General features: G+C 35.7%; 1 protein-coding gene across 7 annotated transcripts in view; it reads left to right on the top strand.

Moving 5' to 3' along the window:
- Window positions 1-14,088, top strand: part of Myot (myotilin) — a 44,584-nt gene that overhangs the window by 18,116 nt on the left and 12,380 nt on the right. For 5 of the 7 annotated variants that reach the window (XM_087194719.1, XM_087194718.1, XM_087194721.1 and 2 more), the window contains exons 6-9: window positions 1,410-1,433; window positions 2,224-2,343; window positions 2,442-2,685; window positions 10,603-11,166. In XM_087194719.1, coding sequence (XP_087050845.1) covers window positions 1,410-1,433; window positions 2,224-2,343; window positions 2,442-2,685; window positions 10,603-11,166 — 952 coding nt within the window. Of the gene's footprint in view, window positions 1-1,409; window positions 1,434-2,223; window positions 2,344-2,441; window positions 2,686-6,969; window positions 8,058-10,602; window positions 11,167-14,088 lie in introns of those variants that run through there. The other 2 variants (XM_087194722.1, XM_087194723.1) reach the window with 2 other exon arrangements.

Below are 14,088 nucleotides of genomic sequence, written 5' to 3'. Positions count from 1 at the left end.
TGGCTAAGTATGCACAAGAACCTGGGTTTAATCCCCAGTACCACAAAAATAAATACCCAACAGTAAGAACATTTTTAAAAAGAAAAAGAAAAGATAGCTGTTGCTTTAATAAAATAATGTTTTTAAATTTTAGAGTTAGGGTCTCACTATATTGCCCAGGCTGATGTTGAACCCCTTGGGTCAAATGATCCTACCACCTCAGCTTCCCTATAGCTTGGATTACAGGTGTGTGCCACAGCGTCAGACTGAAAGGATAATTTTAATAGCTGGGCAAAGACTAGCTTATTTTCACAAATTAATCTCAATTATCATTTCACTGAGTTTTTGTCATGTAAACAAAAAGAAATGTGAGACTACACATTTTTGGTTTTTTTGTTTTTTTGGTACCGGAGATTGAACTGGGGTCCTTGCCTTGCGAGGAAGGCAGCAGAACCACTGAGCTAAATCCCAGGCCCAGAGACTACACATTTTTCTTGAAGAGTAAAACAAATGAAAGTGATGCATAACTTTTAAAAATACTTTATTGCATAATTTCCCTACAAGAGAATGAATTAGGAAAGAGTAACACATATGACAATCTACCTTATGCTAAACTCTGAGTTTGTATTCTATAAACAATTCCTCATTTAATTCTTTCATGAACATTTTGAGATACATGTGCTATTATCCCCATTTTATGAGTAAGAAAACTATAATCAGAAATGAAAAAGCTATGCTCAAGGTAACAAAGCTAGAAAATGGCGAAGCTAAGGTTCAAGTCCAATGTGCAAGATAATTTTTGTGCAAAATGAAGAAAATACATATGTTTAAATATTAATTCGGAACAAATGAACACTGGACATCACCTTTAGGAAGAAGCATGTTTTAGGAGACAAAGTAGATGTTATTTCTTTTAAAATAAAATTTATTGCATTTTTTGAAAATAATTCAAATTTATTATGAGTCTGAAAAATATACAACATGAAGTTTTAAATTATCAATATTCTCATACCCCAGAGAAACTATTGTTAAACTTTTGAATTTTTCTACAGTATACTATCATATTTTAAAATGTTGTATTCAATTTTATTTTAATCAGAAAAATTAAGAGCAATGAGTCTGGGGTTGGGGGGAGAAGGCCACTTCAGGATTTGTGTTTCAGCAATGGTTCACATTCAGAGAACAGATACTTAACTGGTTTTACTTTCATTTCATGTTAGAGATGAAGAACTAAGTTCTAAAGAAGTAATTTTTACAAGGTCACAGAGTAACTTAGTGGTAGAATCAGTACTAAAATTAAGTTCTAGCACCCTCCCAAGTGTTCATTCCTTTATGTACCTTTTCTGAGCTTTTATAGAGCTTATGGTCTGTGACACATGTCCCTTTCTGACTAATTGTCATCATTTAAGTTATCTCTTTTTATTTTTCAGAAGCTTCTTTATCATCAATTCCTGGTAAGAATAATTTTTCAACATATTGATAATTGATTAGATCAAAGTTAGCATCAAAAAGCATCACTATTGTCTTCATTCTTTCAAGGGTACCCTGTACCAACTTTTGAACTGCCACAACAGAAGAAGCAAGACAACTGGGATTTGTCAGTGTATTCATTTATATACTCATTCATTCAACACATGTTTACTGAGTACTATGGCTCGGTTCTGTTCTTGGAACTAAAGATACAGTAATGAACCAAACTGACAAGATCCCTGCCCATTCAGAGCATGCATTCTCTCTCTAATTTCTTTTGGCTTAGTACTTGTGACTCATCAGCTAAACACAGAAACAGTGGGAGGTATCCTGACATTAAACACTCAAACAGTTGAATGTCCAGAAGTAGGTGTGGTGCCCATCACACAGTGACCATCACTGTATTAGCATTAGGTCTAAATACCATAGAAAGGACACTTTCCTGGTCAGTTCAGAAAATATATCTATAGGACTTTTATGCTAAACACAACAGCTACAGAAATATAAAACCCAAGGCATAAAGTTTAATTCCTGATTTCTATAGTCTAATAGAGAAAACAGATGTGTCTGAGAGGCAAGTGATAAAAACTTTGCTATGAATATTTTTAAGATTTATATTCATGAGCCCATTAAGATGGCAAAGTATCTAATCAGATGGATGTTTTTAATGTCAAGAAAACTATTTATTCCTAGTACCTACTCTCCCTGACATACTTCTATATATTGTTTGGACATACAAGTACGCTGGTAAAGTTGAATTTCTTCCCTTTCCAGAGGAAGTCTGCACCTTGATTATAACAGAAGCATTTCCTGAAGACTCTGGGGAGTTCAAGTGCCTTGCAGAAAATGAGGCTGGGATTGTAGTCTCAACAGCAAAACTCTTTGTTTCCCCAGGTGATCACTCTTCAAAATCTCCTTGCTCCAATTCAGCCTTGAACTAAAGGCAAAATCCTCTCTTTCTGTCTTAACTGGCAATTAATTATATTTTTCAGAAGGTAAAGAAGTTGACAATTCAAAGATTTCTTCAAAGTTTCCTATAAGCAAACTTTCTCCAAAGGTGGTCTCCTTTCCCTGTGGAAGTGAAAGGTACACAAAGGACAAAAATTCAGATGATATGCCCATAAACCTTATGGCAACTGTTCCCAAACCTGCTGGTTATGATGAACAAAAGACCCAGGTTCCAAAACAGGATTTCTGCAGCATCAATGGAGATTCCTCTAAGCTACAATCACAATGGTAAGAGTAAACAGGCCTCACCTTCACTCCTTCAAAAACGCCCTTATTTCTGTAGGTAGATCATGACAAAGCTTCTGCCTTCAGGGAGCTTGCGTTCTGAGTTGAATCACTTTAATTTTCCCAGTCTTCCCTTCATGCATTTTACCATGTCTAAAATAGTAAGTCTCATATTTAGGTGCATATTTTAGCATTTGTTACAGAGACTTGAAAAAACTAATGTTGATAAAACACAAATCTTGTGGAGTATTTTTCCAAAATAGAATTCAGTGTCCTATCTCAATACAAATATGTAAATCATTTGATGATACAGATTTCTTCATGGTCAGCTTTAGAATAAAGACAGAAGCCAGACATGGTGGTGCATACCTGTAATCCAGCACTCTGGGAGACTGAGGCAGGAGGCAAGTTCAAGATCAGCCTGGGAAACTATCTTAGTCACTTCCTTCATTGCTGGAACAAAACACCAGACACTCACAACTTAAGGGAGGGGAGGTTTATTTTAGTTCATGGCAGAGGAGAATATTCACAACGTGGCAGAGGGAAGCAGAGAGTGCAAAGGGAGGAGCCAGGAAAGGAGATTAAGTTTTCCAGACCATGCCCCCAGTGACCTAACCATCTGACCAGACCCTACCTCCTAACAGCAAGTCACCCATAATCCCCCATAGTCAAATCACCTCTCAAAACCCCACCTATGAGCACATGAAGCTCATGGGGGACATCTAGATATAAAGCATAATACCAACTTGGTGACTCTGTGAGGCTCTCTCTCAAAATAAAAAATTAAAAAACAGCTGGGGATGTAGCTCAGTTCAAAGGCCTTGACTTCTATCCCCAGTACAGAAAGAAAGAAGAAAGGGAGTGAGGGAAAGAAGGAAAGGAAGAGAAGAAAAGGGCAGGAATGAAAGAAGAAGGGAAGAGAGGAAAGATGGAAGGAAGAAGGGAAGAAAGAAAGGAAAAGAATTTTCTTTTTTTCTTGAGTTCAGAGGACTGATGTAAAAATGAGAGACAATTTAGCAAGTGAACGTGCCAACTGTCTTATGTTTAAAACAACACAATCTACCACTGCTCACCACTTTCCATTCTCAACATAAATCTCAGCGAAAATATTGATTTTAAAAAAAAACAACCAAAAATGTGACACCAAAAGTCATTTAAATTTTTCTGTTTCAGCAAGGTTTAACGCAAAATAGCTTACCAGCCTAAAGTTACCTCTATATTAACTTTAGGTTAAATAACTGTAATAAAACAATAAATCAGCATGCTTGACTACCTACCTGGTATAATTAAATGGAGTCTCTATTAACTTGAAAATAAAGATACTGGATCCTTCTTAAGATGTATCTTGGATAGTATTTAGGCTTATAAAGTGAAAGAAATATATCATGTTTGACAGAAGCAAGGAGCTAGAAGCCATCTACTTCAAGTTCCTCAACCTACACGTGACTCATATTGTAGAAGATTTGCTCATATTGTTGAGGGCAATGTGTTTCTTACAAGAAGGATAGTAAAGGAAAGATTTTGGATTTGGAAACTAACATTCCTTGGACAATGTATGGAAGTACACAGTAGGGACTCAATAAATAGCAGACATAGGACTAGGAGTGTAGTTGAATAGTAGAGCATTTACTTAGCATGCGTAAGGCCCTGGGTTTGACCTGCAACACTGCAAACATAATAAACAAATAGTAGCTATTATTTCACTAAACATGCATTCAATACATTTTTATCAGGATTATTAACTCTCCAGTAATAGTCTATGGCTATGATTTCTGAGTGCGTCTCCTGGAACTTCTTTAGTTTAGGGATCTCTACTTGCCCAAGCAGTACTTATCCCTATTTAAAAGATTCTTCATGGGGTCCGGGAAGAATGGTATGTGGGACAATAGATAAGACTACAATTTATTCAACACTTATTAATCACATCCTATACGTTTATCTGTTTCTGTGCTAGGTTTGCCTTAGAAGATGACCAGTGATGAGATCCAAAACTCCTCTTCATAAGTACTTATGCTTAACAGTGAGCTTTACAACTGTTAAAGATTTTGAGTTTACAACATAGCATCTTTCATAGGAGATAGTCATCTTCATTAATAAAGTAATCATCTGTAGATCATCTGTGGAGGAAAACAGTTGGGTAAAAGTTCCATAAAAGTTAACAAATTTTGCAGGGTGTGGTGGCACACACCTGTAATCCCAGCTACTGGGGAGGCAGAGGCAGGAGAACTGCAAATTCAAGACCAGTCTGGACAACTTAGCAAGACTCTTTCACAAAATAAAAAAGATTAAAAAGGCCTGGGGATGTAGCTCAGCACTCTCTCGGTTCAATCGCCGGTATTGGGGAAAAAAGTTGTTTTTACTGTCTACCATGAGCTATCCTGTGCAGATCAGGATGAGTAAATAGTAAACAGTTCCTGCTTCTGAAATATTTGAACCTAGTTGAGGAGGTATATTATTACCAGAACACAGTTCATCATATGATTTCCCATTTCAAGTCTCCCAGAAACCATCTGAGTTAGGTTGGTAAATTAGGTATTGTTTTTATTTTTCAGTTAGTTATTAAAGCTTAGGCAGTTTATCTAAGGCTACACAGTCAGTATGTGGTAGGGACACTCAGGTGTCCAAAACAGATAATAAGAAAAGTTAATGTGACTAGAAAGTTGTAAAGCAGTAGTAAAATTAAAGTTACCATTTTTACTTTTTAACTCCAAACTAATGGAACCCGTTATTATTTCTTGTTTGAGAAGAACATAAGATTGAGTCAAATGCTAAACTGGTTATTTCAAATTACCAATGCCATCAAGTGGAAACAAATCTACTCAGTTGACTGGCTCTGCCTGCTACCTACCTCACTCCACCCCCTTTGTTGATTGGAAGATTTCTTCTTCTGTAATAGTCAAATTCCCTTTCACCATATGTCTATGCAGCATGTCAGTAATTAATAGTGAATTATAAGTAACCTGAAGTAAATAAAATCTTCTTCACCCTTTAGTCCTTTCATTCTCAATGTCACGTCTTCCTTCAGTTGATACAGCAGGAATGAAGGATAGACACATCTGACCTCTGACTTCAGAAGTAACTCACACAACCAGTTTTTCCTTGCATAAATATACTTTACATTCAAAGACAACAGTGGATTTATATGAGGAGGAATAAGAGACAGTTGCATAGCTAACTGTTACTGAAGATGACAGAAGGAGGAATTACTCTAACATGCAGCAGGGCAAGTTTCAGTGAGACAGAGGAAGACATGCTGTTTTGTGGGACATTAGAATGACTGAGTGGAGATGCTTCCTTTTAATTCAGAGACAGAAATAGGAAAGTTTCCCTTTGTGGACAGGTTGGAATAAGGTTAATTCACCTGGCATCTTAATTCTTTCTCTTAAGATTCTATGATTTTTCTCAAATAAACTAAACCATTCAAATGGCCACACGTGAAGAAGCATAAAACATCATTCCAAAAAGTAAACAAACATTAAAAATCAGAAAAGCAGGTTCAGGATAGATTTTTACATGTAGACCCTGAGAATGGTGTAGCAAAAGACATTTTTACTTTTCCTAAAATCCATCCCTTGATTCCCTTTTTATAAAAGATCTTTACCCTTGGTGAGCCATGAAGGTTATCACAGATATCATATCATAATTCACAATATATCTTACAAATACCTAAAAAGAAGAGGCAAGACTTGAAAGACAAAGAGTAAATGGAACTAAGATTCAACTATCTTATGTTTAGAACTTATCTTGAGCAAAATTAAGGATTTAGCAGTTTGTCTTACACATCTTTCCTACTTGGCTAGTGAGTTGTATCTCAAACTTTAAAACTGAGAGACCTCAAACCTAATACCTCCTCTTCCTTGCTCCATCCAAATCCTGTTCTCAGGCAGAGCCAAATGTCAGTCACATATAATACGCTTAGAATAGTGTCTGACTCATAGTAAAAACTGTATGTACTAACTATTCTTATTATTTTATGTCACTAGCTATTCTTATTATTTTTATGCATTTTAAGTCTCTATAAAACAGATGAAAGGGTTTTGTCCCTTTTAGAAATGTGAAATATCAGTGAGCAGATGTGGAGAAATAGATTGGGAGATTCCTGAAATGAGACTTTGTAGGCAACCACCTACTCAACAGTTTAGCATGTTTCTTCTTCTAAGTAATGGCTGCATGCTCAGGCAGCAATTACCAAACTTACTCTGAACAACAAAGAAAAGAACACTGACATATTCAGTTGCGGAAAATTTCACATGGCTCATATGTGCTCAAACATGTATTTGTTGGACTTTAATGTACATGGTAATTAAATCGAGATTGGAAAACCTGTCTGTTAGGGAGGGAAACCAAAGCCATTAAATGAAGACAATTCTACTTGACTGGTCATATCCTCATGCTAGGTGAGTCCTTATTCCACCACTTTTGTTGATTTGACAGTTTCTTCTGTAGTTATTCAATTCCCTGCTCACAAAATAGAAACCTAAATACCACAATGGTCTCCATGACAAAAATAGAAAGAAAAGTGTAACTGTTTGGAGTAAAGGGAGAGGAGAGAAAGGGCACGGACAGTCCTAATTGTATAGATTGCTTATTTGTTGGTTGTGTCTTAGGTAGTTCAAAACTCTTCTAGAATAAATGTACTGAGTCAAAGCGACATATGCCAGACAGATTCAGAAAATGTGCTAAAGAAACCAAATCGTGGTTTTCCATCTACCTATTTCCCAGTGACTTGTCACCATGACCCTGCTCTCCGCCTTTATACAGACCACACCTCCTCTTGGAACAAATTGCTTGAATCAGACTTCATCCCGACACTTATTAGACAAGCAGGGCAGGGAGGGAGGAGCAGATGAAGAATGACACAATACAAATCATTTTGGAATCCATCATCACTGGTCTCATCAGTGGAGAAGTCTTAACAGATAGAAAAATTCATCTTGGAATACCATTTCCTTTTTAGTCCTTGTTTCTCCAACAGGGAAGATGGAAGGGCCCCACCACAATAAAGAAATCAAGCTTTCATTATAGTTTTTTTCATTTTCCAATTTACTGTTCTTCCCCTGTGTGAGCACTCTGAGCTCACAGTCAAAATGCCTATCTAAAATAAAGAGGCCTGCAAGAGAAGCTCATGTAATCCCACTCCTTAAATATCACCAAGACATCTGAGATATTGTTTAGATTGTGGACTCTTACTTTGACATGCCAGCATAGGTAGATGGACAGGCAAGCACATCAGATGTCACTGTTTGGCAGCTGATAAAAGTCAGTGGTGCTATAATACTAAGCACAGAGCCACTAGATTAGCCCAAGAGAGAAGGAGATGCTGCTTCCTTCCCTTCAGTAGTGGGTTAAATCCGGTGGCACCCCCTGGAACTACGGTAAGTCCCCTCTTCATTCCTGCTTACAATCTTGGGGTTTGCTTTTATACACACTGAGGGATGTATACAAAGGTGATATTCAGATAAAAAAACTGAAGTCACAATATTATGATGTTGTTATCAAAAATTTAAAGAGAAAGTGATCTATTCATTCCACTGAAATTATACAAAGGACAGAGGGAAAGATAATGGTGTGTCTTTTTAAAGCATCATTTTTCCTTGAAAATGGACACTTGATCTGACTGTAAATTATGATGATGTACTGTGGCCTCAAAATATTTTCTATCAGTCTTTTATACAAACCTGATGCATTAGAGATATTTTAATAGTTAATATTTTTAAACCAGGAGACAGAATAGCACATTATTTATAAAATCTTTGAAATTTACTTAATATTATTTGGAATAAAATAATACTACCCTGTAATAGAATCTATTGTAGAATCTATTGTAGAATTGTGGAACAGTAAATACAAATATGAAGAAAAGTCTTTTGGAGAAAAGTCTTTTGGAGTTATTTCTATAAATAGTCTCATAAAATTTTGTTGAGACATGGATAAAATGAAACTTCTTAAAGAGCATATTCTTTTTTTTTTTTTTTTTGGTACAGGGGATCAAACTTGGGACCTTGCACTTGCGAGGCAGACGCCAGAACCACTGAGCTGAATCCTTGGCCCAGAGAGCATATTCTTAATTGAGCTTCAAAAATACAGAAAATTATTAATTGTATAGGCCAATACCAAAATTAAGACAGTTGACATTCTGAAAAAATATATAAAGAAAAATAGGAAATTCTTTTGGGAAAATATTTCCTAGCTATTTCTCAGTTTATTCCATGCTTTTTGAAATGGGTCTGAATAATTTGCCTTTTTAGAATAGTAGTTAGGAGTCAATCCCTAGATTCAGTTCTGCAATGGAATAAATAAGCCAATTCCTACAATACTACTTGCCTTTAAATAGAGCCTTTTTATTTGAGGAGATCTAATTAAAGTTCTCCTTTTAGATGTTTCTCCTCAACAACTTAAAGGTCTACTGTAGCTCATTTCTATAATGCACTCTGATTGAACATATTTATGTCTATAAACTTAAAATTTAGGAATATATAACTTTTGAAGTTCTTTTTTAATAGGGCATTCTTCTTGGCTGTTTATTTGTATTTTTATTCTTTCCTAAAATTGCTACCATAAAGCTACTTATACAATCATAAGATGAATCTGTTTGGTCTAGAAAGGTTTCATTAACAATATTTTTGTTCAGTTAGTAACTCAAATTATTTTAAGACTTTGTTTCAATCATGATAAACGATTTGAATACTTTTTCAATTCAAAGTTTGATTTATCACTGTCTCAGTGTCAGTTTACTCTATGTGAGACAAAATAAATGTATTTTGAATTAAATTATTTGACATCATGAATAAAAATAGGAATGTTACAGTAATATATAGGGCTAGTCTTGGTTTATGTCTGTCTATAATCTAGCTCAGATTTACCATAATAATGGAAAAAAATCAGTCAAATATTAATCCTTCAAGATTGATTTTTAACAACAGATGAAAAGGAAAAATGAGAATCTACTGTATGCAAACTGAAGGGCCACTGCAGAGCCCACTAAGAAAAATGGTACCCACTTTTTCTTGGTAATGTACTAGCTTCATAGGTTCTTCATTTATATTTATATTTCCTCTTTGCCAATTGAAAAAAAAATTTCAAAATTAGCTTAAAATACATATAAAATAATAAAAAGGAAAATTAACTAAAGGAACATTAAAAACAGTAACTGGAAAATATAATCTAAAAATTAAAAATTATAAATGTTTTCAGAATGCAATCTGTAACATATTACACACAAACATTCAGACAGGAGCTCCATAATTATAATTGTCAGTTTAGAATCAAGGGGAGAACGAAGCAGTGAACTGTAAGATTAAAAAATCCACTCAGAGTTGACAACAATGAATTTTAGATGTTCACTGTACTTTGTGAAGTTGAAAAAAGGTGAAGGAGAAAATATGGACATTAAAGTAATATTCTTCACAAAAGAAGCATATTGTTTCCCTTGGTTTATCACGATGTTCATCAGAAACCATCAGGATATGAATTAATTAGTGTATCAGAGGGCAATTAACTGATTTTGATGAGTAACTCAAGCTGAATATTATATATTTAACTGCTATTAATTTTAAATCATTAAATCTCTGTGGTTAATGAATCTGCAGTGTCTGGATAAAAGCTAATATGAGACCATAAAATTATCACACCAAAGAATCACCAAAGAATTTCTTTTCAAAAATAACCTTGGAAAACTCAGTTTGAGGCTTCTACCTTTTGAAGCCCCTTCTTATGCATTCACCCTGGGGAAAACAAACACTAATGAATCATTTCGCTCAGGGAGAAAGTCATCTTTGTAAAGACAGAGATAGCAGAAGGAGAAGTACGGAAGCCTTGAGGCAACCTTAAAGGCACATAAGCTTTAAAATTAAAAAAAAATTTTAAACCAAGCAATTTTGCTTAACAAAACTTGTAATTTAATTATTTCTTCTTCTGAAGGAACAGTATTCTTCAAGAGGAGCCTACTCCACTCAAACCAGGAGCACAGTGTTCTCACCGTCTCATCAAAGAGGGACAGACCAAGGTTGCTTCTGATTTCTTGCAGCCTTCCGTAATCCCAGGCTTGCAGCCCCCTATTCAGGACCCTGCCCTTTCAGAAAGAAATCATCATAGTGAGAACTCGCCTTCATCTTCCATATACCAGCTAAGCATGTTTAACTACGAACGTCCAAAACATTTCCTCCAGTCCCAAAACCCATGTGGCTCCAGACTGCAGCCTCCTGGACCGGAAACCTCCAGCTTCTCCAGCCAAACGAAACAGTCTTCCATTATTATCCAGCCCCGCCAGTGCACAGAGCAAAGATTTTCTGCCTCCTCAACAGTGAGCTCTCACATCACCATGTCCTCCTCTGCTTTTCCTGCTTCTCAGCAGCCTGCTGGCTCCAACCCAGGCCAAAGGGTTACAGCCCCCTATAACCAGTCACCAGCCAGCTTCCTCAGCTCCATTTTGCCATCACAGCCTGATTACAGCAGCAGTAAAATCCCTCCCACTGTGAATGCCAAGTAAGTGAATTTTTATGTACTGCATCTACAGTAAGCTTGTACCTGAGGAGTTTTGAGGGTGTGCTGCGGTTCATTCTCTTCTATCTAAAAAAGCAATGTAACTCCACAGTTGCATTCCATGATACTCCTAGAACACACTGAACCAGAGTTCTGGCAAAGGGAGGTCAATGTGACCCATTCTCCAGGGTCCAGGATGTGCTGAACTCAAATTACCTCCTCCCCTGTACAACTATTTACCCATTATTTTCCATTTTTAAAAAAAGATTTCTAGCATACCCCAAACAGTGAACTTTTTGTTTAGGGTTAAGTTCCTCTTGTTGTAAATTTAATTCCTCTGGTCTGAGCTCAGCTGAGATGAGGAACACCTGTCTGTCCTTCAGATAGAATTTCCTCTCACATAAGCAAAGGCTATTAAGTTTCTTCTCAGTCTTAGTCTTTTCTTCCTATCCATATTCCTCTCTAATCCTGAATATCCACTTGGCTAAAAGAATTTAAAATTAACATTTTTTTAAAAAAAATCTAGGATTCAGACACCCACATGTATGAGCTTTCCATATTATGATAAAAAGAAAGGTTTGAATAGAACCTGAAGGCTTATGACCTTAAAGTTTTCTTTGGTAATTAAAACTGTAACCTGTTCAAATTACTAGGATGATCTAAAATCCCGGGAAGAGTACCTGTAGCCTTATGCAAGTGTGAACTATTTTCACAGTCCAAAGACTGTCATAGGTAAACCTGATATGAAGGACATAGTTCTTGTGCTTTTTTTAAAACATGAACTGAATACTTTGTGCTTATGCAAACTTAGGACTATCAGTTTTCCTATGTCTTGGCTGGCTAGAAAATCAGAGAATTAAATCAAGGACATCTCAAAATTTGGCTGGCGGGATATGTCTTATTGTAGCTTTATTGACACATTTGCTGACACTTGCTATTTTTTCTCAGTCTTCTCCAGAGACTAATTTTTCTAGAAATTCTACTATTGGTGACAATTTGAAAAACATACTTGAACTGGCTATATCAATTTAATTGCAAAGAAATCTCCATATTTTAAAAAATAAAAATCAGGAAAGCCAAAAACATTTGTTAGAGTCCTATATATACCAGGTTGAACCATCTGAAATGGCTTATAGTCAATTGTTTTTGACCTACAAAAATGGCATTCTCATAAGCTTGACTTAACATTTTTAAAGAATGTCTTCAAGAATTAAGAGCGCTCTCTCTCTTCTTCTCAAATTTCCATTATACTCATATCATAAATTGTAGGTGTTTCTTGGTTACACTTGCTCAGATCATCTCATCTAGCTTTCTATTTTTTCCAAATTTCTTATCCGAGCATTTAAAAAAATCTAAAATAGTCTTTTCTGACTATGATATTTTTCTTAATAAAGTCTTTCCATCCTATTCCAAATTCCTACCCAGAGAAGAAAGCTATCAAACAGATTTTCACTTAGCCTCAGCCACATACATAGTGCTGGGCTCAGACCAAAGCAGAGACAAAGAAAATAGAAAATAAGCAAAGTAAGAAAGAAAGGCTAGGAGGTCCCCAAATCAAAGATCAAAGACCCAGCTTTAGCTGCTCCATTTTCAGCAACATAGATAACTCTTCTAATCTTCCTGTAGCCACTTGATACCATTCAGTGTCCAGCTGCACAGGGTGGAAAGCCCTGGCCCTTTGAACAGCTGTGCACAACTCTGTCATTGTTACCAAGTGCTCAAGTTCACCATGTCTTCTAAACTAATCGTTTGGATTCTGACCTAAAGAAGTTTGAAAGCTTTATTAAGCTTTTCATTGGTAGGAAGTTCTTAAGCAAATGTTTTATTCAGTTGATCAAACTACACCCTGGAAATTGAGGGGGTCTCTTTAATTTTCTTTATTTCTTCCAAAAAGCTTGCTGTGTGGCATTCAACAAGTACCTTATCTGGTTGGTAATTAAGTTTCCTGATCTGTCGCAAAATTAGCAATTGGGATAATCAATAATAGAAAAAAGACCAATAATTTGGTGTACAGATATAATGTTAGTTTATAAATAGCACCAGATATCAAGTGCTAACACTTAAACCACTTATACTTGGAATAATGGGAAGATTCAGAGAATGAAATGACTCAGATTTACGTACACATCAATGCTTTTCAGAGTTGGTTTCCATAACCCTTCAGAATTTCTAAGTTTATCAGGACAGTCTGAAAATAGAATTGTCTAATTCTAGTTCATTTCAACAAATATATGATTTTTATAGAGATGGTAAGCTAGCATTGGAAAACACAATAAGACTGGGTGTGGTGGCACAGGCTTATAATATCAGCACTGGGGAGGCTGAGACAGGAGGATAGCCTTGAGTTCGAGCTTAGTCTGGGCTAAAAGTGAGTTCAAGACCAGTCATAACTACAAAACGAGACTTGTCTCAAAAAAACAAAAACATAAAACAAAACAAAACAAAAAGCCACAATAAACTATAAAAATTTCATACCACTGGAAGAATATGAGACTTATAAGACCAAAGGAATTTCTCTACTTTTGCACAAGAATTCAATCTTGAGGAGTGAAAAAAACTAAGCACTTGCTTTGGCTACTTACTTAACTGAACAAATAAGATATTAGTTAAGGATTAATATAGACAACTGTGAAAAATCTGAAGATTTGAAATGTAACATGGGGAAATGTGCACCCTAACCTGCAATACAAAGCATTTTGCATACAATGAAAAACACCACTTACTGAACTGACATTGTCCTCTGCACCCATGCTTTGCATTACTGGATATAAAATGACACAATGATAAATAATAAAAAGGTGTTTTTTCTCTAGTATGTTTATAATCTAACGATTACTAACCAAGTCCCCGAAGCCAGCAAAAGTGAAAACTCTGACTCTACTCAGAGTGAGTACAATTCCACTTAGCTCACAAGTCCTTTTAATG

This window comes from Heterocephalus glaber, unplaced genomic scaffold (assembly GCF_053883595.1).
Source record: "Heterocephalus glaber isolate CG9 unplaced genomic scaffold, H.glaber_assembly_v1.0 deba00001606, whole genome shotgun sequence".
NCBI classification, from domain to species: Eukaryota; Metazoa; Chordata; class Mammalia; order Rodentia; family Bathyergidae; genus Heterocephalus; species Heterocephalus glaber.
Note: the sequence above shows the minus strand (reverse complement) of the source record. Positions and strands in the feature narration are given on the sequence as shown.